We start from the raw sequence: 26,086 nt of genomic DNA, 5'->3' as shown, positions 1-26,086 counted from the left end.
AATCGGTTCAGCCGTTTTTGAGATATTGAACTTTGAAGTGACAAAGTCGGGGTACAACTTTTTGTTGGTTAGGTTATTTATTAAATCCACGGATTCTGGGAATTTCCACGGATATTTAATACCTAACATTCCGGAATTTAAATTCAACTGCTGGTTTACTCGAGCAGAGTCGCGGGTAAACTCTAGGTTTAAAAACATATAAAACTTCTCGTTTCTCCTCTGTTTATTGTCTAGGTCCTGATCTTGATAAAAAAGGGGTTAATAGCCAACATAAGGTATTTAAGGGCATGAGCACACAACGCGTTAATTTATTAATAAATCACGAAATTATCCTTCGGGTTTCAACCGAAGACGATTATAATATTACAGTGCAGCTCGTGAGATGGTGCTATCTTCCTCACACATTTAGAGCTATAAAACTAAAAAAATAAAGCTTCATTTCCGGTTCCGCTCCCCACCACTGCGCGCTAGCAACTCTGCGCCCGCGTCGTCTAGCCTCATTACGTGTTTTTGTGTTATCGGAATCACACCTCCCGGTGCTCCATAAATGGGAAAGCTTATGCCAAGAGTTATTGGCTATGATAATATTAAGTGAAAAAAGTGCAGAAATCATTGGAAAAACCACGTTGTTCAAAATCATTAGTTACAACACTAGATGGGAACGTGATCCTTATGATGCTAGCGAGTCAGGTAAAATAATCATTATTACTATTTGTATTAAAAACAGCACTAAAATTGTACTGGAATACAGCTGCGGACAGAAATTAGGTGATGATAAAATACACCTACCCGCATATTTTGACCGTCTTGATCAGACCGATAAAATTATGATGTAATTATTAATATTTATACTACGTAACGTACGTCCCAAATTCAAATGAATATACTGATGATATTTATACTCTTCATTTAAATAGTGTTGAATCACGACACAAGTATCACAAACCTTTTATATTTTTACATGACTTGAATATTGTTAAAGATTAACTAAAGTCCTACCTACATTTCACTCTAATAATGTCTCGGTCTTGGTACTGTACACAAGTGGCGTTAAGGATAATAAATGCATATATTGCTTCACTTTAAGAGTGTTGAGACTCTGTTAATATTCCTTAATTGTACATATCGACAATCCACTTTAATACGTAGTATAGAAGTCCTGTTACTCCACGTACATCGTGTCGAGGACGCTTGACATATAATATAATTATGTAAGTACATACAATTCATTTTAATAGTGTACCTGTCAGCAGTGTCGATATCTTGTTACCCCGCTTTAATAGTGGTAGCCTTTTTGTTACTCCGCGTAAATCGCGTCGAAAACTCATAAATACATGACATGTACAATAATACTCCACTTTTATAGTGCGAGTCCTTGTTGCTCCGCGTAAATCGCGTCTGAGGAACCATATAGAGGTACATAACATATTGGTACAACAATACTCCACTTTTATAGTGTGTGTCTTTGTTGCTCCGCGTAAATCGCGTCTGAGGAACCATATAGAGGTACATAACATATTGGTACAACAATACTCCACTTTTATAGTGTGTGTCTTGTTGCTCCGCGTAAATCGCGTAGAGGAACCATATATACATAGCATATAGATACAACAATACTCCATTTTTATAGTGCGAGTCCTTGTTGCTCCGCGTAAATCGCATATATAACATGTGCAACAATACTCCAATACTGCACGTAAGTAAAGAGCGTAGATGATGTAAGTATGCTTAAACCTACTAATCAGGTCAATCATTTTAAGAATCTTCGTCTTAATAAATTATTATTGCATTATACAAGCCACCTACTGTAAAAAGATCTCGAGGTGCTCTAAACTCTGGGGGGGCGCCGCCGCGCATACCAGCAACGACTGAGTGTCGGGCGCCCCTGCCGTCGACCGCCGTGGGACTACCGCGCCGAGCCGCCGCCGCCCGCCGGACCAGCGCCAAAAACGGAGGAGCCGCTGAGGAACGAGTCGCCACTGGACGAGAAGTCGCCGCAGGTAGCTGTAACCGGCCTCACTTTTACTTACTTTTACTTTTACGATGAGTGATGCAGATTCACAAACGATTAAGTTATCTTGGTTTTGGATCACAAAACAGAACTTTTAATACTCAACCCAAAGCTGAAATAATTGATATCTAAATAATATAATTCTAAATTAATTAATAATTAATAACAATAATTAATTGATATTCTATAATTAAAAACTGAATTTATCTTACCCTATAATTGGTACCAACTCTAGTTTCTGTCCTACCTAAATAGAATAGAACAAGAAAGAATTGAATCCAGAAGGATACAAGGTGTATCAACCTAACACTCAATCATACACCTACTAGCCCGGGTCGGCAGCAAATACCCGGTCAGCAAGCAATCTCCACCGTCACCGGTCAGAGCGTTCTCGCTGACCTGCTGGTGTGTGACGAGGAACCCGGATATTGATGATACATACCGGAGCATTAGTGAGTCTGTGGTCGCCCATGTGACGAAAAATTCGTCTTATCAATTCTCACAATGCTTAAGTCAAACACTGATTTACACTAAATTGAAAAGAACTTAGAAATCTGTAGAGGATAATAAATATTTTATCATGGGTGACTATTGTACAACGCTTAAGCTATTACAGCACAGCTATTTTATAGCAAAACTAATCTTTAAATGTATGTAAACATATTTATAAAAATAAAAATGCAGAAACAGAGTACGACTTATGTGAAAGAAAGGTTTGTACTCACAAACATACTTAAACCAGCGCTTGAGCACTTAATTTAGGTATGTCTGATTTACTAGATATCTGAGAACTATTCATTTATTCATTGTAGACTATTTTGCCAACTTAATTACTACCAGCAATGAATTAAAGAAATTACCAGTATTAGCACAAAGTAAGACCTTACCGGTTACTGCCTTTTCGCAACGTAACGTTTGGCAACCTGGTTCAGCTCGCAACTTTTCATTTTGCAAACTCTGTGTGTGTATATGCAATACCACAAACATGGTTTTTATGTTATTTTATTTTTCTTTCAAACTAATAAAAAACTGATTAACAATCGAGACGCATTCATGCTTAGAAGTTGTTTTGCAGAATTCTTAGCGTTTCAAAGTTCCGCATGCTCCGCTGTCAGCTACGACTGGATGTACAGTAAGTTATAGTTTTTAGCACTGATGCTGTACTGAAAATAACAACTAACAAAGGAATATCGATCATTATTTAAATTGATATTTTGTATGGCGGCGAGATAACATAACCTCATGCTGCCCAATTCGTAAACCGAATTACTTACCACATACGCTTTCATGAAGCACCCAACACCCTTGGGTGTGGTGTGGTAATGCATGTGGGAACCAAAAAGCACCAACGGTAACCATACAGGGACTCATTTGTTTTTCTTGTCATATAAACACACTCGAGTCAACTAAGTACCGTGTTTTATGGCCTAAAAATTTCGAGAGACTTAAAAGATGATGATGTTCTGTTAGTTAACAATTGATAACACCACTACTACATATATTACATTTACACCGAATTAATAACATAAATTATTAAAATTTAACGGATTATAGTGGTGTGAACATTAGAAACATTTTGGTTTGCGTCTTATAAGATATCTTGTGTGATATACAGTGACTGGTTCATATATACGCGAAACCTTAGTTATAACGCGAATGATAGAAAAATCATTTTAGACATCACGGAAAACCTCTTAATGGTAAAATACCGCTTTTACCGGTCATCCATAATTTGTTTTTGGACCTGTTAAATCTTTTTTCTCCTTACAGAAAATGCCACCTACTTCCTGCGAGTCAGTCCTGGTGGCAATGGCAACCAAAGTATTAGGACATTGATAATCTAGATACCACAAGCGTCCTTAGATGTAGTAATGGCCCCTTTTGCAATTACAACTTTAAATGAACCCAGCCTTGTGGCACTTCTGTAAAAATTTAATTTAAATAGCTAACAAGTTACTTGTTTAACTTTAAAAATTGAATAAAGCGATAGCTTACAGCAGTTTAAACACTCTTAGGTCTGCCTTGTAGATCTATAGATGTATCTACGAATATCACTCGATTTATGAAGAGTTTGGAGGTTTTTTCCTCCAAACCAGATGTAATACATCTATTGAACCAATATCAATATAATATCCGTACAAAAATGTGACCTTATCAAATTTGTTTTATAAAACCTTAGCTATTGCCGTGCTCTGCCGAAAGAATACAGGCAAATCGTTCAATCAAAATAGAAAATTTATCAATACATAAAAACGATATTGTGATTAAAATAAGATATTTTATTAAAACCTTCAGGTCTGGGGCTCATCAACTGTTAATGAGATTACCTAACATCCATAAAATCCCCAGTAGTCGTGCTGCACGTTACTGGATGTGCAGACGTACATAATTAAAACTAGATCAAAGATTAACTAGTTACGCGATCGCTCCGAGGAATATCCTTTTTTTGTTAGGACTAAAAAATATCATATACACATAATAAGTAAAAGTTGGTTGTCTAAACCCTGGCACCCTGGCACATTGGGTTAAAAAGGTACTAAGATATTGGTATCGATACCACTGCCCACAGTCTTTATATGTGGTTCGCAAGACTCCTGGCTGGAGTTAAGTATATTCTATAAGTGCTATGCTAGCTAACGCATAGGAGTCGAAAAACGAATAATAATGAAAACGTTTTTTGGGCTGCGGCAATCAAGCATTGCCATGTAAGAATACTATTTTAATCTTTCTTTTAAACATTAATAAAGGTAGATACAATAAATACAAGGTTACACCTATTGGTAAAAAAAAAAAAAAAAAAACCTTAGGCTGTACATATGAGAATCAAATCAACAATATACGAGTAATACAAGTACCCTATTGTTTAGGTAGTTAGATAGATTTACTCTTCTACCTTGAAATATATTTTTATTATTTTCTTATTAACGGCCTTGGCTAACATTACTGGGCTCTGAACATCTGCACTGTAATATTATAATCGTCTTCGGTTGAAACCCGAAGGATAATTAGGAATTAAACGAACTTACCTTGTGAAGTTCAATTCCAATTATGCGAGGGTTTCAACCGAAGACGATTAGATCGTCCCATCCCTCCCATCCCATACAATAAAAATAATAAAAAATATTTGTAACCTGAATATAACACAAAAATTGCTCTGAAAAATGAGGCTAGACGACGCGGGCGCAGAGTTGCTAGCGCGCAGTGGTGGGGAGCGGAACCGGAAATGAAGCTTTATTTTTTTTTAGTTTTATAGCTCTAAATGTGTGAAGAAGATAGCACCATCTCACGAGCTGCACTGTAATATTATAATCGTCTTCGGTTGAAACCCTCGCATAATTGGAATTGAACTTCACAAGGTAAGTTCGTTTAATTCCTAATTATGCTTTATCCATCCAACAGGGTTGCCACTCTACCTCTCTACTGGATATGTGTCACGTTGGTTGTTTTGAATTGCTGGAATAAATCCAAGCAGAACTCCATACTAATGCTATACTATATTCATACTAATATTATTATAAGTGTGTGTTTATGTGTTTGTATGTTTGTCCGTTTTTCACGTCGAAATAGAGCGACGGATCAACGTGATTTTTGACATAGAGATAGTTTATTATTATATAGAGTCACATAGGCTACTGTGTATCCTGGAAAAATGTACAGTTCCCGGGGGAACAGCGGGCAAAAGCTAGTAATGATTATATTTTACTAGTCGTTACCCCTTGCTCCGTATGCGTGAATTATTTACGTTAGACAACTGGTTTGAAATATCGGGATTTTGATGAATAGCCATGGGAATATCAAAATGTATTGACCCCAAAAATGTATTATGATTGAGTGGCTAAGAGAAGTAAGCCAGTATAGCATAAGGAAAGTTAAAAATACTCTCAAAAGGATTATTTTGCAAAGACTGCCTTAGGGTACATTTTTGCAAAAGTATCCACTGTATATGTTGTAACTTTTGTTTTTTTTTTGTATTTAGATGCATGTTTAAACAAATAGGTAGTTACATATTAAATTGTAACGGGCGTGTTCTCGCCAACAAACTGTCATATCAGTTTGGCGAGTAGATATGGACAGTGTAAGTGTATGTAATATCTATGAGAAATAAATTAAAAAAAAAGATCCAGCTAAGTACCTACCTATTTACCTACATACCAAACTTCATCCAAAGCCGATGCCATTTTGGCAACATTAAAAGGATTAAAAAGTAGTTTTTTTTAAATCTCCATCTCTTTGGTAAGAACTTTCAAATTTCGAAATGGTAACCCTGTTACCTTAATGATCTGGGTTACACAGTCCGGTGAATTATTGATCGCTCAGTGACTGGCAGGTTAGACAAATACAACATAGACTACACACCATTTATTATTTGTTGTTACAAACACCCACATGTCATTTTGACGTAAGCCGTTTGGCGTTTGGTTTGATGAATTTCGAAATGGGACTGAAGATGAAGCCTAAAAACCCTCATAAATTCATTTTAGATACGCCATTACCTTTCATATTTCATTTTCTTGAATTATTAACCGTATACAACGGCAAAATCCACTAGGTAGACACTATCAAAATTAAGAGCATATCTATATATATAAAAGGCAAAAGTGATTGACTGATGTATCAACGCACAGCCCAAACCGCTGGTTCTAGGGATTTCAAATTTAGCACGTAGGTTCCTTTTAAGGTCTAGGGGTGCACTAAGAAAGGATTTTTCAAAATTCACCCTCTAAGGGGGTGAAATGGGGGTCCAAAGTTAGTATGGGGAAACAAGATTAGTTAGACTATTTTATTCGAAACTTCACAGGAGTATTCTTAACAACAAATAAGTAAACACGTGTTTCAGGTTTTTTGAGAATTCAACCCCTGAAAGGGGGTAATGTGGTGACAAAGTCAATCGAAAAGCAATCGTTGATATTTCAACGCACAGCCCAAACCACTGGACCTAGAGACTTGAAATTTTGCACATAGATACCTTATACAATGTAGGCATCCACTAAGGAAGGATTTTTGGAAATTCTAACGGTAACGGGAAAAAACGGGATTTATATATTCGATTCCGAGTGACCCTATCTCAGTAACTGTAATAACTAGACTTCAAATTTGATTCACAAGTAGGTATTACATTAATTAAAACATCGATTTCAGGATTTTTGGAAATTCCCAAGGGATAAGGAAAAAACGGGATTTATATATTCAGTTTAACTGAATTCTATGAACTATAATAACTAGACTCTTCAAATTTGGCATAGAAGTAGGTGATTATAATAGTAAAAAACAGTTTTAAGGAATTTGGGAAATTCCCACGGGATAAGGAAAAAACGGGATTTATATTCAGTTTAACGGGATCGATTTTTCATTTTACTGGTCCTAGAAAACTGATATTTTGCATATACTTAGGTTCCTTGAGGAGTGTAGGGGAACACTACAAAAGGATTTCCCGAAGTTCTGACGGGAACGGGAAAAATGGGATTTTTCGTTTTACTGGTCGCAGAAGGCTGCAATTTGGCATGTAAGTTGCTTGAGAAGTGAAGAAAACCATTAAGAAATAATTTCCCGAAATTCCCACGGGAAAGGGAAAAAAACAGGATCTTTCATTTTAATGGTCCTAGAAAGCTGAAATTCGGCATGTAGGTTGCTTGGGGATTGTAGAAGAGCGTTAAGAGAGGACTTTCCAAAATTCCAACGGGAACGGGAAAATACGGGATATTTCGTTTTACTGATCGCAGAAAACTCAAATTTGGCATTTAGGTTCCTTGGGAGGAGTGTAGGGGAGCACTACAAAAGGATTTCCCGAAATTCTGACGTTAACGGGAAAAAACAGGATTTATCGTTAGTATTATTGCAATTTTACATTAAACAGCATTAGTATTATTGTGGAACGATTAAGAGATAATTTGTCGAGATTCTCACGGGAAAGGGAAAAAATGGGACTTTTCGTTTTACTTTTAGAAAGCTGAAATCCGGCAATGTAGAGGAGCACTGAGAGACGACTGTCCAAAATTCACACGAGAACAGGGAAAAACGGGATTTTTCTTTTACTGGTCGTAGATAGCTGAAACTTGGCAAGTGTGTTCCTTGGAGAGTGTAGGGGAGCATTAACAGAGCATTTCCCGTTTTTTTATGGGAACGGAAAAAAAAAGGATTTTGCGTTTTACTGGTTGTAGAAAGCTAAAATTTCAAAATTCAAAATTTTATACTGCACGTACGCTGCAAAAAGCTCTTTAACCGACTTCAAAAAATGAGGAGGTTATGCATTCCGCTATATATATTATTTATGTTAGTTCACCGATGTCTCGCTCAGTTTTGGACCGATTTTTTAAATAATTTTTTATTCGAAATAATATCTACTCCTAAGGTAGTCCCACTGTCACCAAATCAGAATCTGATGACGGAATCTCAGGGAAATCGAGGGCAACCCTCAAATTTTGTAGGCACGCATTACGTTTTTTATATAATATCTCGAGTTATTTAAGTATTTGCGTCTGACAGACATCATCTCATGTTGATGAGCTGATGATGGAAGGTTAAACTCCTTAAGGGTTAGGAGTTAGAGGAAGTTTCTTTAAACATCATATGCACGTATAGGTAGACCTTTAGTTGTATTCTTTCTGGTTATTCAGGTGAGCTGATGATGGAAGGTATAACTCCTTAACTGTTAGGAGGAAGTACCTACGCCAAACCAATCAACTCATTACGTAACAAAATTTATCCATACCTGTAAAACAGTATACTGTGACAGGACAGGCTGACAGACCTAAATTTGGCACACATGTAGATAAAGTATCATAGGAGTGCACTAAGTAAGGATTTTTCGAAATTCCCATGGGAAAAGGAAATATTTAAATTTGTCTGCTTCTTGGTTTTGGGGAATCTCTGGAAAAACTAAGCGGATTTAAAAAAAAACTATCAGTAAAAGCTTTTTAAAAATCGATACCCGAAATAATAGAAGCCTGTTTCAATTCAATCGCGGACAGTGTGGTTTTCTCTTGAATTCACTTATTCCTATCCTGCGGGAACAATCCTATGCCGCGTAGGTACGAAGTCGCGGGCAAAAGAAGCACGTGGGTTTTCTAGAATTACACCCCTAACCTAAAGATGTGAAACAGGGGTTCAAAGTTTAACGAATTATCATCATCTAGGTTGATTTTTAAATTCTAAAATTTGCAAATATAATCCTCCGAAAATCAATTAAAATACGAAAATAAAGATCATAGAAAGTAAATGATCTGTGTTACCCCATATTTAACGCGAGCGAAGCCGCGGGCAACAGCTAGTTTAAAATAAAACTAAACAACTTAACTAGATACTTTTTTTTTACATAGTTTCATCGATACTCGATGATTCTGTCAAGTTAAGGTTGCAAAACACTATCGGTATTAAGTTAGAGCCGTAAATTTTGGAAATATCTAATATCTTAATTTCGAGAGAAAAGTTAAAGTAAGATTTAAAGTTTCAATATGAATTTTTCTTCCAATTGTTTTCAAGATATCGATCGAGCAATGTTAAATTAAAAATTTTACTTCGTTGAATTAGTTTCGTTGTAGTTCAAACCAAGTTGTTCAGTCTAAGTGCTTCTACATAACTTAACAAGCACTATTCTCTAAATATTTGTTGTTTGAACTTTAGATGGCACGCGAAAATTGAATCAGGCGGCAATGTTCCCGGAAATGGCAGCGGAAGCGTGCGCATTAGCGCCGCCTGCCGGCAAACTGCGCAAACAAGGGGGGCTTTTAAAAGTTGCTTGATGAAAACTTAAGTTTTGCGTAAAAGCAGTGTTTTTCAAACTTTTTCATAGCGCGACCCCCTTCGAAACAATGTTGCTACCCTTACTTTAATTTCTAGTAAGTAATTGTACTTTCTTACGTAGGTACTTTAACTTTATAATGAGCGTATCTTGAACCCACTATACACTATACCCCTCTGTACCTACTAATTTCAACACCCTTCTGGGTTCCTACATGGAATAAACACAATAAAACTGTAGATTTGTATCTAAGCAAAAAAAGCCTTTGATGTTTTAAGCCATATAACATTGAATCTCACGTTGGCAAATGAATTTATTGATCGATAAATCTTTTCATATTCTGTCTGTGTCAAAATGACAGAAAAATTCACGAATTTAAGTTAATATAAGGTCCTACCGTACAACGGCCAACCGATACTGTCTTTTTAACCGACTTCAAAAAAAGAGGAGGTACGTATCTAGAAAAATATTTTCAAGGGTTTTGTAGTCGGTTCCATTTTTCGTTATTTTTTTGGAGTCGGTTTTTTCAACCTCGACATTGGTGGAGTCATCGATAGTTTCGATGAAGCCATATTTTTTTCTAAAATTGATTGATTGATTGAAGTTGATACCTATAAGGTCATTGTTCATCCCCATTACCTCTCATATTTGTTTTCTAGAATGTTTTACCATACGACGACAAAACAGTGGGTGGCAAAATTGTCCTCAGATGGACAGAGGCATATTTAAAAAAATACCATAAAGCTTTACTATCCTTTAGATGTGAAGGAGGGGATAGGTAGATCAGACCTAAAAATTGCAAAATATTTATTACAAAATAAATAAATAAATATATAATGGGACACTTGGCACTAATTTGACCTAGCCCCAAACTAAGCAAAGTTTGTACTATGGATACTAGCTAACGGATAAGCATACTTATATTGATAAATACATACTTAAATACATATTAAACATCCAAGACCCGAGAACAAACATTCGTATTATTCATACAAAGCACAATATGTTGTTTCGTTTCATAATATTCATATTATGTCTGATCTAAAAAAAATAGGTGATACAGTATGAGGATGGCATCATTCATTGGTGTCCATTTTGCTTTCAAGTGTCCAGAGACGAATTACTTATGCAATGCGTGAAATTGTTCAATTGTCCAATCTATTTAATAACATAAGAGTGAGTGGCACAGTTCTGTGTGACTAACCAACGGATTTGCTAAGCGTGAGTTGCACACGTTGCTATAACGATAAAAATATAATAATACAAGTTTTACCCGCGACTACCAGGGGGTCCTTCTCAGTCTCGTATTGAATAACATAAGCGTCAGCAGGGCGGCAACATACGAAGTTCGAATTTTGCATTTCGTAGGACCTGCAGTTGAATGAGGGCTATCGCGAATGAATTCGCCGCTAGAGGCGCTAGTGTAGCGTGAGGTCTCCGAAATGTCAAATCTCATAGTTTTTGGGTGAGCTACGCGGGTTTATTTATAATTAGAATAATTTTGTGAATATTTTGCAATATCTGAAATTAATTATGGCAAATATGCGTTCCGGGGCAATGAACGTCTGTGTTTTGAGACAGTTTTGTCTTTCGGAAACCTTGACTATGCAACACTGTGGCATGCTCGATATTTATATGGTACGGTTTTAAGGTGTATTAAATATGATTCTAATCTAAAATTTGTTTTCACGCCCGTAATAACAGACTTTCAAAACCATACTTAAAAACCTCACGCAACAGTGCGCCATCTAGTAAGACAAAAAACGATAGCCCTCATTGAAAGTCTGCGATTTGCTAGAATTCTCAAAAATTACTTTTGTGATTAAAATTTCTTATTAATTAAGTACCTAAATTAATTCGCGGATTTCATTAATTTTGACGTTATTATACTGTCATTGTAAATTTTTTTATCCATTGTCATACTGTACTGTATTTATTTATGTTCAATAAAAATCTTTCAATTTAATCCTCGCGGTTGAATTATCAAGATTTTGTCTTGATCCCGTGGGAATATTAGGATAAAAAGTGCATATCTGATCAGATGTCCAGCTACCTATCTACTTACTATACACGTGAGTATGTAGTGAATTCCGCAATTTAAAATATCAGAGCTGTATTTTAAAATTGGTTTACTAGCTGGCTGGTGGTGGTGAAGCGTTCGCGTTGGCTTGCTGTAGTAAAAGAATAACTACGATAATCATGCGCGAGAAGTTTCACTGGCTGTCATTAACCCTGTTTTATTTAGCCGGTATTTTCAGTATAATCGTCATTTTTAACATACAAAAAGCATCAACACCTCATTGAAAAACACATCGTTCACTTTGGCGCCATCTGTCATAGAAAGCGACACACCGTTTGAAAAAACTACCACAGACAATAAATATTGCTACGATGCAGACAACATTTACCGTTTCGCTTTGAAGTCCTTCATCTATTACGACAAAGTCCATTAGTTATAAGCTTATGTGGACAAGCCGCGTTTTTCGTTTTTATTTTGTTTTCTTATTATATTTATGAAAAAAAAAATCTTCATCATAAAGAATGAAATAGCCGAAGACTCAAAATGTTATGGTTGTTTAAAAAAAAGTTTGAATATAAACCTTTTTGGTAACTGTTTGTATCGGTTTCTAAAAAAAACCGGCCAAGAGCGTGTCGAACACGCCCAAAATAGGATTCCAGGATAGCCATTACGAAAAAATTAAGTACTTAATATTTTTCTAAGGATTTCGTATTTTGTACGGTATTCCAAGTTTAAAACATGTACATGACAATAATTCAACTTACAGTAAAAAAAAATCACAAAAAGAAGTTTAAAACGTTCTTATATCTATGGTTTGTGGACTCAACTTTTTTTGGCGGCAAAAAGGTTAGTAGCATGTTTAAATATTTGGAATGCTAGATGAGTCGATTGGAAAAACGCCAGCTCTCGATAATTAACCGACTAGTAACCGACTTGTCAATTGTGCTAGGTTTTTGGCAGGCGAATGTTAAAAATTTGAGAATTTTAAAAATGCTCATTGTAAACTATTCTGTTATACACTTACTATTTTATATAAAAATTTAAGTTTCATGTCATGAGTTTAATTAAACTCACGATGAATTCAGAAGCACCTAATTTCGAAAAGTATGTTATTTTTTCGCATGTAATAATAATTTAAATTTTATAAATGAGGTAGACACTTTGAAACTTTGAATAAAGTTTGTACTGATTTCAAAACATAACCTTTTTGTTTATTAAAAAAAAATAGTTATTTAAAACCTGTTCATATTATACGAACATTAGTTATTAAACTTACGAATAAATAAAAGAATTATTTATTCGTAGTATTAAACTCTCATTTAATTTTAAGTTGATATTTATATATATATATGTATTATATTTAATCGACGATCCTTTTGTGAACGTAACCTATTAATATCACCACTTGAATTTGTTTTTTTTTATTTATGAAGGGCAATTTAATTAAAAATGAAATACATAAATTAATCTAACCATACCTTGTATTGGAACCAAATAATTGCCGGCACTTCACACACTTTCAAACTGCACTAAACTTTTAATGTATAAATAGTTGCATACACTGGAAGTTAGCCAAAGTGCATTTTTATATATAACTTCTTGAAATTAACTAAGTAAAGGTAAATTCGAACTGGCACGAAACAAAATTATCTTCAGTTTTTGTTTTTATTAAGTCGTGAAGTTTCAAGCTTAGAACAGCCGTGAACCGATCACGCTGACAGCGGGTCGGTTACTGGCCAGTTAGCGCGTGCCGTGGCTGAATGTGGATACAGCTAACCTTTGCCTGGCTACCAGAGAAAAAAAAATGCACGCGTATCCGCAATGCGTGTCATAAATTCATAAAAAAATATAAATTACTTATTGCATAAGAATTACATTCCACCGAATAACGGCAGAAATTTTTGGCAATGAACAGAGCCATATTTTATTAAATCTAACTAATGAATGAAATTATTGTTTTTTTTTTAAACTTACTTACCGAGACGCAATTTACGCTTCGTATCGTGCAAATGGAAAATTAATGTGTTATTTCATATAGGTAGGTATGATTTGACGTAAGTCTGCTGTATAAATAAATGGCTCTCAGTTTCATTCCCAGTCATATTTTCGGTCTAATACAAAGCACCTGTTTTACAGACGTTGCCATCACAGATGTTGACATTATTCTTTACATATGAGAAGGCGAAGTGCATAGTTAATGGTCAGCGAAAAATTAAAAAGTTTAAAAACTCGCAAGCTCGTCCATTTAATACTCATGGTCAGCCAGCTTTGCCTACTTTCATGCCACGACTATAATCTACTATTAAAAAGGTCTTACTTCGTCGCAATCTTATTTTTTTGTTCATCTTAACAATAATGTCAATGAGTGTTGAAATATTCATCGAAGATGTACCTATTTGTTAACAATTAAATAAACTTTTAAAATCAAGATGGCTCCCCTTAAAAGAAACGTAGTTTTTTCTATAAACACAGAACCCTTCAAGTCTGTTCCCGTCCGTACATTTAGGAATAATAATTATTTAACTCATTTATTGTCTATTGAATTCACTTGAAAGAAAAACACGCTGCACATTTTGACGTTTGTACTTTTTGCCACGTAGACAGCCGGTCCGTATAGACATTTTGACTAATGCACATTCCAAATGTTGAACATTTTGCCACGTTGACTACCCATAGTGGAAATGAATAAACCACAAGGGTATATATATATATTTGCTTTTCATAACTTTGCAAACCATGCTAATTTTATAAAATGTTGATTTTCGCTCACGAGTTTCAAATATAGCTAAAGTTTACAACAAAAAAAAACAATTTCTGAAATGATTATATGATTAATATGCATACAGCTAATCGTATTTTATATCATATTTTCCCAGACTTTCTATTCGACCCGCCAGGCTTCCCTAGCCAACTTGAGAGTCCCTGACTTTTCCATGTCTTTCCCCAACTTTCCAGAAACTGGGCAATCTAATAATGGGAATTCTAATAATAGGATTCGTAGTCCTGCGTAGCCCTTCGTAGCCTCTCGTAGGCGTTAAAGCTACGGCGTAGCGGCTACTGCGAGCGATCTATTTACACGTCTAGTCTAGCATACCGTCGCCCCTCTACTGGAGGGAGAGGATTGTATTTACTAATGGTAATAAGATAAATGTACGAGTGCTCGTCACTGTCCCAGTAGATGTCATCTGAAATTTTACGGCATTAGCAATAGAGAAGACAGCGGGGTGTCGTCTATTGGGCATTAGCGTGTCAAGCACTGGGACATTTACCTTAGTTATTTAATAATAAGAAATCCCATTTGTTTCACAAATGAATCATTAAAATATTTTTAAGATACTGCCTTGACCATTTTTAGGGTTTCTTAGCTCAAATGACAAAAACAGAACCCTATAGGTACTTTCGGTGCTTAGAGTGGAGTATCGTTGGATACCTCTTTTCAGTCAATTTTAAGGGGTTGTGAATATTTACTGTCATTTGGTGCAAATGGAAAATGGAAAACTGGAAATTATACCACAGAATAACGATTCTTATGCCTAAACGTCACTTTTGTACGGCAGTGAAGCTTCTGTACTTGTACTATTACTTATGCTGTGGTATAATTTCGAGTTGTCCATTTTCCATTTGCACCAAATGACAGTAAATAGTTGTGAAGACGATGTTTCGAATAAGTATATAGGTATATAATTGTTTTTGACCTATTATAAAGACAGACTAATCCCTACTAATATTATAAATGCGAAAGTAACTCTGTCTGTCTGTCTATTAACGCTTTCACGTCGAAACCACTGAACCGATTTTGATGAAATTTGGTATATAGATGTTTTTGAACCCCAAGGATCAACATAGGATACCTTTTATCCGGTAGAGGGCGCCACGCGCGATAACCTACATCCGCGCAGACGAAGTCGCGGGCTTAAGCTAGTATTATATATTTTACTAACACGTGAATGAAAACGAAATTACGAAATTTGTTAAGGAAAAATACTTTTGTTGTTTGATTTTTTTGGGTGTAGTTAATGTACGACTTGTTAATGCACGCTAAAATAATGCACGCTCTGACAATCCGTGCTTATAATATTGCTTGACCTATTTTTGGGAAAATACCGACCCTTTTTTGGTGTAAAAAAAAAGAAGAAAGAAAGAAGAAAAGAAAGAAAGAAGACATTTATTCACTTACACAGAAGACACACATATACAGCAAAATTAACAAAAAAAAAATAAAAAAAAAATTACAGAAAAACACATGAAAATATTAAATACAATATACACAATGTTGTGTGTCCCCGGCGAAAGTGACCGAATATTAATAAATTTAGCATAAAATAACTTAAATTATCACGTCGTACATTATCACTACGTATATTACAGCGCGTGCAATGTTTTGTACGCCCTGATAATGCGCGACCATGATATTGTATAGCATGATAATCGGAAGCAATATTATTGCGCGTACATTCCGAGTTGTACATTATTGTGTCCCATTTTTTTTATTATGAGAGAAGCAAACGCGCATGCGGGTCTGAAGGAAAACGATCGCCACCGCCCATGAGTACCAACAACTCAAGGAGAGTCGTTGGTCTGTTACCGGCCTTTAAAGAAGTATAAGTTAAAAATGTTATTTATTTGGGCCGGTCATGTCTATCGAATACACCTACTACAATGGGCCGTAATCGCTACGTATTGGGTTATGTGGGTGATAATGGAAGCAGGAACAGACCGAAAATGAGATGGCGAGACTTGAACAGGACGCATATAAAATTGAGTCCTAAGCATTTGTCTTAAGAGCCATGCTCTTGTCAGAGAGCATCTGAAATGTCTGTACATAAGTAATGGAAAACTAACTCTAAAGTTAATATGTAAAAAAGAGGTTTGATTTTTAGTGGACAAACGGACACTCAATAAAGAAAGGAAACATTTATGCGTGACAATACGGGAAAAATAAAATAAAAACGTGCATGTCACGGAATTGTCCCAAATCAGCAAAGTACCGATCTTCCTTTGGGATCATCTAGACATTTAAAAACCTTAAAAACACACGCGTTATATTATTATCGAGTAGCATGGGCTGGAAAATTGCAAAGTTCCGAAAGACGCAGATAAAATTGCGGGCAACAGCTACTTAGTAAGTTACAAAAAAGTAGTGTAAAATATTGTCAAAGTAGATTTGATTAAATAAAGAAAATACATTTATTCACAACAACAGAAGACAAACATTATTATTAAAAATAGACGATACGATGTGTGCCATTACGTGGGAATCGGATACTGGCTCCGCATAATGCTGAAACGTTAAAACCAGCACCGGCAGTATTTTTCTTACGTACATAAATGCTTTGTAAATAGCCCAAATTGAAAAGAAGAACTATATGTTACGTTAAACTTGTTTTTTCACTACCAGCCATGGATGTACGTCGCGCACGGTTGGAAACAGAAAAGCAAGGTTTTGCAGAGGAGTGAACCTTTGGAGTGAACAGTCACGAGCGTTCGAGATATAAGGGTATGGCGGTGCTAGACTTGAATACGAGTAGTTCGTTGATATGACAAGCCAAATAATGCCTGAATGTTTGAAACATTAATGATTTTCACTCACGGGACATCTCGCTAACAAAACGAGTACTTCGTCGTTTCAGCCACATTGCAGTGGCTGTGGTCACGAGTAGACTACGCGATAAATGCTCTTTTGTGAGCGTGATAAGTCCCTGTGCGAATAGCTATGAATGCCTGAATAAATCAAAGTCAAAGTCAAAATATCTTTATTCAGTTTAGGCTAAAACGAGCACTTATGAATGGCAAAAGAAACTACCAGTGGTTCAGAACGCCTTTTTTGAGAAAAATCCGGCAAGAAATTCAATTAGGTACATTTTATTAAATAAAAATATTCCTTATGAAATTGTCTTTTTCCCGCCCTTGTTGATTTGCCTTAGCTATCGCTAAGCGCCATTTTAAACGCGTGGGTAAAGGTAGGCACTCACCTGGTCCCGGTGCTATCAGTTTCCGCGGCCGTGGCCACGTCCATGCCCTGGTCTTACCTCAGCTCAGCCCCATTGGCCCGTGCGTCCCGCCCGCTCCCGGGCGCTCTACTGCCGGGATATTGATCCGGCTGCGCAGCCTCCGCTCAGGACCGCAGCACCCGGTTATAAATAGAAGTTGATAATGCATTTATATTTAAATTGTTTCGGTTTTTTTTCGACCTCACAATTTTAATTTTCATATTTTTGTATTTTTTAAAGCTCAAAAAAAAGGAAAAATTGGTTTTTGACAAAAAAATAGTTTTGGGAGTTTACTTTATTTAATTTACGTTGGCATAAGTTGATAGTGAATTTATATTTAAATTGTTGCGGTTTTTTCGAGATTATGGTATTTATTTTAATATTTTTGTATTTTTTTAAGGCTCAATAGCTTAAGAGGAAAAATAGTTTTTGGCAAAAATTTCGTTCTTGGGCGCTTATTCTATTTGAATTATGTGGGCACATTTTTTTGACATTGTAGAACACATTGTGTAACAGAATCTACAGTTTCCAAAATGTTTAGTAGAATTACAGGACGTCTAAAAAATAAGCGAAAAGATCATCAAAATCTACAACCCATCTAGTACAAAATGTGACCATTCGCATAATGGCCCTTTTAATAGTACCTAAGCTTTTTAGGGTTCCGAAGCCAAAATGGTAAAAACGAAACCCTTATAGTTTCGCCATGTCTGTCTGCAATGCCTGTCCGTCCGCGGCTTTGCTCAGGGACTATAAATGCTAGAAAGCTGTTATTTATCTCGAATATATGTGTAAACTATGCCGACAAAATGGTATAGTAAAAAAATTATGGTACCTCCCATAGACGTAAAGTGGGGGTGTTTTTTTTTTCTCATCCAACCCTATAGTGTGAGGTATCGTTGAATAGGTCTTTTAAAACCATTAGGGGTTTGATAGGACGATTTTTCGATTTAGTGATCTGTTTGCGAAATATTCAACTTTAAAGTGCACATTTTCATTAGAATCGAGCGTCCCCCCCCTTCCCTCTAAAATCTAAACCGGTGGGTGGACAAATTTGAAAAAAAAATCTGAATGGTAGTATGTATATTAAACTTACAAGGAAAACTATAACGGCTAAGTTGGCTTGAGAATTATTAGTAGTTTAAGAGTAAATAGCAGCCTAAGGTATAAAAATACGAAATCCTTAGAAAAATATTACTTAATTTTTTCGTAATGGCTACGGAACCCTATTTTGGGCGTGTCCGTCACGCTCTTGGCCAGTTTTTGCTGGCTGTGCTTATATTGTCGTCTAAATACAACATATCCGTCTTAAATTTTAACTCAATTACTTGTGTTCCTACGGTACTCTTATATTCGATCCGTTAGAAATGAGTTTGTTATTCATAGAAGCGCTATTAAATTAAAACTTATTTTTGCGGGCTTTTTAATTTATACGAAACCCTCAGAGACTGAGTCTAACTCGCACGAGGCCAATTTTTTGACCCCCGACGTAAAAAGAGGAGTGTCCTAAGTTTGAATACGAAAATGTCAGGTGCTTAAAAAAAATATTTTCTTTAAACAATCAAACGACCACCTGACACCTGAAGTAAACAAAAGCTGACAAATACACAAAACAAAAGGACCATAAACCATAGCTACACCGGGTTTGAACCCACGACCCGCCTTCGGAGGCTCATACACTCACCACGACCTTTTCGGATAAATAAAATAGATTTGTTATTGAATTGGATCGAAATTCAATTTCCTCCCTGGCCCTATACTACGAACTGCAAAATACGAACTTCGTATCGTGCCGTCCCGCTGACGCTTATAATATTTAATACGAGAGTGAGAGGGACGGCCCGATACGAACTTCAATTATCGAATTTCTTAGTAGCCCCCCTGTACCGGAATTAGGGCGCGATTGACTTGCAAAATATGAACCAGATAGAAACGGGCTTAAACAAAAGCTCGGGCAAAAATGGAGTTTGAATCCTGAATAAATAAGCTTCCTAATCTAAATGAACGTTTTTGAGGTGAGTGTTTTTCTGTTGACGACTAGCGGGCCGACCTTAAGCTGCGTTTCCACCAGTGACACTGAAAAAAAAAGGATAGCCGTACTAGTTTGGCTGCATGACGTTTAGCCAATGTTTATTTACTAATTAATTAGGATCGAAAATACAAACTGAGACATGGATGCACAGAAAAACCAGAAAAAGAGACCAGCGCTGGGAATCGAACCCAGGTCCCCAGCAATCCGTGCTGCGTGCTATAACCCCTACACCACCGCTGGACAGGAATCTAGACACGAATTTTTCCTATGCATACATATCTCAGGTTGCTTATTTCTACTGCGCTACTTATGCAGCAGCACTAGCGACATCTATGTTCCGCTCTCATCGAGAGACGTCACACTCTTTCGGAACCAACCGCTCACCCAGACAAGAGATGTCGCTACTAAGCAATCAAATTGATTGGTTTTTTGGAGTCTTTTTATATTTTTTATTTCAACTCCAAATTTGTTACTTTTACGGGTATCCCGTGAAACCATATCGAAAATACAAACTGAGACATGCATGCACAGAAAAACCAGAAAAAGGGACCAGCGCTGGGAATATTTTTTTTTTAAATTTTCAAATTACATGATTTATTCAGGAAATAGGCCGCAATGGGAACTTTTACACGTCATTTTTTTTAAACTACCAGCGCTTTCGGAAAGACCATCATTGTTAAGAAGAATGCGCCGCAAGAAACTTGGCAGAAAGTCATTTTTTCATAATAATATAATTACAAATAAAATACTTAAAAACTATATTATACAATTAAAGAAAAAAAAAATAATAATAAAAATACAGGGATGTATGGGGTCCCTTAGTTACAATACTAAACACTAACTATATCTAAACTATATCTACGTTCAGTGGAAGTGTAGAATGCTTCCACCGTCATAAATTTTTTAAAAAAATTATAACAATAATTTAGTTCTGAAATATACATTTCAAGTCAAGTAACCATTAAGCTTTTGGATTTCGAAGGCAAGTTCACGTCTGCCGCCCCCAAAGTTAGCTCACACGCACTCATGTCATGCTCTGAAAGCAGAGCGGTACCGAGGCATGGTATTGCTTCCGTTCCCATAAGCTCTATGGGATCGTCTTGGGAACTTCGACGTCGCGAGCCTGTGACTAGAATTTAAACTAAAAATATAAAAGTTTAAAATCCATAAGCTTAACAATATACAGCCTTAAACATAGCAAGGGGATGTATAAAGTCCCTGAGTTAATAATAAAATTATTATACAGCAAGGGGATGTATAAAGTCCCTATGTTAATAATAAAATTCCTAATCTAAATAATTCAGAGATGTATATAGTCTCTAAATGTCAAAGTAAATTAATTAAATTATACAATCTTCAGAGGTGTAAAAAGCCTCTTAGGTCAAAAAGTAATAATAATTATTAAAATAAAGAAATGGAGATGTATAAGGTCTCCAAATGTCAAACTAATAAATATTATAAATTAAATTCTGCAATCGAACCCAGGTCCTCAGCAATCCGTGCTGCGTGCTATAACCTATTAATTTTTAATATGCATACATATTTCAGGTTGCTTATTTCTACTACGCTATACTTATGCAGCAGCACTAGCGACATCTATGTTCCGCTCTCATCGAGAGACGTCACACTCTTTCGGAACCAACCGCTCACCCAGACAAGAGATATCGCTACTAAGCAATCAAATTATGATTGGTTTTTTGGAGTCTTTTTATATTTTTTATTTCAACTCCAAATTTGTTACTTTTACGGGTATCCCGTGAAACCATATCGAAAATACAAACTGAGACATGCATGCACAGAAAAACCAGAAAAAGAGACCAGCTCAGTTTGTATTTCTCCCCTCCCCTTTACGAAAAACTTATTTTCTTCTTTCCATTCGTTTGTGTCTGTTGACATTGTAGACATTCTCACTAAATCTACCGAACAACGGCAAACCGACAGGTACTATATAGGTATCTTTTCCAACCTCGACATTGGCGGAATCATCGGGCTGGAGTTATATTATCAAAGATTGAATTGAATAGGAGACTAACAAATGGATGAGTACTGTAGTATGTGAAATTCTTTTGTGTTTCCTCGGTTTAGAACTGGTAATCTATTTAGTTCCATTTTTAGGGTTCCGGAGCCAAAATGGCAAAAACGGAACCCTTATAGTTTCGCCATGTCTGTCTGTCTGTCTGTCCATCCCATCCCATTCTTAGGCCTCTAGGTTGGCAACGCATCTGCAATACCCCTGGAGTTGCAGATGTTTATGGGCGATGGTGATCTCTTACCATCACGAGACCCACTTGCTCGTTTGCCATCCAGTCGAATAAAAAATAAGAAAAACGTCCCCAAACCCAATCCAAACAACCCAAACAAATTTCGGGTGCAACCTTTGCGCCTGGTATGACGGAGGGCTATCGCGTATGAATTCGCCACTAGAGGCGCTAGTGTAGCGTGAGGTCTCCGAAATGTCAAATCTCATAGTTTTTGGGTGAGCTACGCGGGTTTATTTATAATTAGAATAATTTTGTGAATATTTTGCAATATCTGAAATTAATTATGGCAAATATGAATGTCTGTGTTTTGAGACAGTTTTGTCTTTCGAAAACCTTTGTCCTCCCTTTTTTCCGAACAAAACGGGGACTATGCAATGCAACACTGTGGCATGCTCGATATTTTATGGTACGGTTTTAAGGTGTATTAAATATAATTTTAATCTAAACTTTGTTTTCACGCCCGTAATAACAGACTTTGAAAGCCATACTTAAAAACCTCACGCAACAGTGCGCCATCTAGTGAGACAAAAAACGATAGCCCTCATTAGTTAAAGCTTTTGTATGAGGTGCAGAATTGCGGAATTAATATTGTTTCGATAGTCCTAGTCCTAAAGAGGGAGGATTTGGCAGTTGTCCAACTTTTATTTATGAAACTTATTGCATTTGAACGGGGCGGGGGCGGGGGGGTTCTTTCCCCTTCCCCTGCGCTTGTTCTAAATGGGAAATGTAATATTTATTACATTGGAATTTGCAATGGAATCCCTCAGTGAGCATGATCAAAGCATTCTCCGATGCGACCCACGACCCGATAGCATCTGATATTAAATCGCGCTTCAGATTAAACGAATACGATACATTCAATCTAGCATTTTCAATGGTGTGTGTAGCAATTTAATGGTGTGAGTGAAGTTTGCAATCCGCACTGGTCCCGCGTGGGAACTTGTAATGTTTCATCTTATGTAAACATAGATTTAGATACCTACATGCCGGGACTCTGAACAAAGTGCAGAATATTAAATTTCATTCACTAGTTCACTACTCGGACCCACGGCTACGTTCGACAGTATACTCGTAGGAATGCGTATCGCCTGCGTGCGCGCCTATCGCAAGTACAGAGCACCAATATCTGACACAACAAGCGTGCATAAATATCTGATACGACTCTATTTCTAGGGCCGGAAGGACGTGTCAGATATTTTTGCACGCTCCGCTGTGGCAGATATTAATGCTGGTGACTGTACACGGGTCTATATCGAAACGTCATAATGTAATGTTTGACTTAACTCTTTTTTTCTCTGAAACCATTTATTTTTCAGAATTGTTATAAAACAAACCTAACCTAACCTATAGAGTTTTACATGATGACGACCATTTAAAAAGTTATGAAAAATGTACGGTTTCAGCGGGGGAAAAAATTATGACTAACAAAATTATGACAAACATTACATTATGACTTATAAGATTATGGCAGTCGAAAGGTCCCCGACTGTACACACTTAAAAGCGCCCTGCGCCGACATTACCTATACGTCCGAGTGGTGCCCCTGGGCACAGAATTAGTAATAGTACACCCTGGGCTGAAAACGCAACTCAGTTGAGACACGCGACGCGACGCGCTCCGCCCAGTGCGTCACCCCTGGCAGAGCCTTAAATCTATAATCCCCAGAACATTTCTGACATATCGAACGTCCTTAAATCCGCTTTCTCGAAAGTTCTCTCATCAGCCACTGCTAACTTATTAAACGATTTAACGCCCATTTTAGTTCCATGCGAAATTCACCGTTCTTTCAAACACTGTAAGGATAAATTTAGCTTGCGAATGGGCGAGATATTTCGTCGCCGCGCAACTAATTTCGGGGCATCTCTAATCATATTTTAATCGTTGTCAGTGAGTGGTTCGTTTAACGTTAATTGAAAAAGTTCCGGAATAAATAAGCTTCTTATGATTTTTTTCTATAATTAATTGCCTGTCGTAGAAAATTATAAGTTGTAGGTAAATAGAAAATTTATTTTCACCATCCCAGCCTATTTACGTCCCACGTGGGCCCAGTGCGGATTGAGAACTTCACCACATCATTGAATTGCTTCACTGGTTTGTGCGGGTTTCCTTACGATATTTTCCTCCACCGAAAAGCTCGTGGTAAATTTCAAATGTAATTTCGCACATGAATTTCGAAAAACTCAAAGGGCCGGGATTTGAACCCACGAACCTCTGCCTCTGCATCTTATCGTGATGTCATGTTACGTAGGTAACTTGGGGCTGGGCTCACGGACTATAAGAGGCGATAGGTCAAACCGCTAGGCCACCACGGCATTTTAGATAATTTTAGTTCTGTTATTAAAATACTTCGAGTAAGTATACGTAAGTATAAGTTCCTTTGTAGCCTTTCACGACACCCACGGGAAGTGATGGGCCCATCCGTCCTATTCCAAAACCGGGCACGGCACGAACTCTGATCTGCTGTGCTACCGTAAACTGCTTCAACTTTGCCCTCTAGCCCCAACATTGCCTGATTCGATTTAGAGTCGATAACTTAGCACCCTTTAGTAATAATAATTCCCGTGTAGATAAAAGTTTAAAAACTATAAGAGTCCTAAGTTATCGACTTTAAATCAACTCAGGCAATGTTGGAGCCAGAGGGCAAAGTTGAAGCAGTTTACGGTACTAAGAAATTCGCAATTCGAATTTCGTATAGTACCATCATCCCTCTCACTCACGTATTAAATAATATTAGCATCAGCGGGACGGTAAGATGCGAAGTTCGAATTTTGCACTTCGTTTATGGCCTGTTTACGTTTAGTAGCACACTCACTTCTTTCATGCAAAGCGCCTGCAAATCTATGCGAGCAATAACGCCATTCAGCGGCTGAGTCTTTTGTGTAGGCGCCGAGAAATATGATAACGAGTCGGTGGAAAGGCATTTCAGTTTTATTTTTAATTCAGTAAGGTATTAATATATTTTATTGAAAACTGAAATACGAGGTATGAGAGGCGTACATGGTATTTTATTTTTTACTTTTAGGCTTGTTTGGTTTTGTTGTACCTAACCTACCTATAGAGGAATTTGCTTTCCTTTCTTACATTTCTTCCTCATCCTTTGTTAATTTTTTGACATTTCGCATCGCACTGGCGATTGTATAATGGTATACACAACACTGACGTTAATGCAGTTATATTGCAGTTGGAACGACTGCATTGTAACTGGAATGCTCCCTCATGCAGTTCTATAGCAGCTTCTTCAACTGCAATAGATACGACTGCATTTCGACCGTACAGCCAGCTTGCAGTCGGTGTGCGGTTGACAGGACTGCACGGCAACTGTAAGCGGACTGCACAGTCGGTTTGCAGTTTTGATGCAGTTACACCAACTGCATCAAAACTGCACTCGAACTGCCATTTTGTAGCTAGGTTGCAGTTCAAATGATGTAAGAATAATAATAAGAATAAGAATAATTTATTCGCTATTCGCAAAAACAGTCTTATAGTACAACAATTAAATTTTTGCGAAGTCGCGAAATGGTCCCAGCTCAGCATAGTGTTGGCCGAGCAGGCCAGCGCTGGTCTTCCGCTGTGACCGCTTGGCTTGGCTTGGCGGATGTCTGTCTGTACCGGCCCTAAACCGCACCAGATAAGGCAGCAGTCTTCAAAGTTGTAAGTTCAAACTAGAATAAAATCTTTACCTATTAATGTGTGACGGTAGAAGCCTAGTAACTGTTGTAATATGGCGGAACCAATTTTTTTAAAGGGTTTGATTTGATTAACGATGTTTCATAAGTCTTACCATGAATCCCGTCAATGGGGGCTAAAAAAAGGGGGGCTATCGCGTATGAATTCGCCATAGAGGCGCTAGTGTGGCGTGAGGTCTCCGAAATGTCAAATCGCATAGTTTTGGATGAGCTATGCGGGTTTATTTATAATTAGAATAATTTTGAAAAAAAATGTGTAATATCTGAAATTAATTATGGCAAATATGCGTTCCGGGGCAATGAATGTCTGTGTTTTTTGAGACAGTTTTGTCTTTCGGAAACCTTTGTCCT

At 36.8% G+C, this 26,086-nt stretch overlaps 1 protein-coding gene across 7 annotated transcripts in view; it reads right to left on the bottom strand.

Moving 5' to 3' along the window:
• Window positions 1–17,836, bottom strand: part of GluClalpha (glycine receptor alpha 1) — an 89,391-nt gene extending 71,555 nt beyond the window's left edge. For 6 of the 7 annotated variants that reach the window (XM_074103207.1, XM_074103202.1, XM_074103204.1 and 3 more), the window contains exon 1: window positions 17,742–17,836. In XM_074103207.1, the coding sequence (XP_073959308.1) occupies window positions 17,742–17,785 (44 nt within the window). In that variant the 5' untranslated portion in view covers window positions 17,786–17,836. Of the gene's footprint in view, window positions 1–13,247; window positions 13,497–17,741 lie in introns of those variants that run through there. The other variant, XM_074103206.1, reaches the window with a different exon arrangement.
• Between the last annotated feature and the right edge of the window lie 8,250 nt (window positions 17,837–26,086).

This window comes from Choristoneura fumiferana, chromosome 20 (assembly GCF_025370935.1).
Source record: "Choristoneura fumiferana chromosome 20, NRCan_CFum_1, whole genome shotgun sequence".
In the NCBI taxonomy this organism is placed as follows: Eukaryota; Metazoa; Arthropoda; class Insecta; order Lepidoptera; family Tortricidae; genus Choristoneura; species Choristoneura fumiferana.
This window is presented reverse-complemented; position numbering and strand designations above follow the sequence as displayed.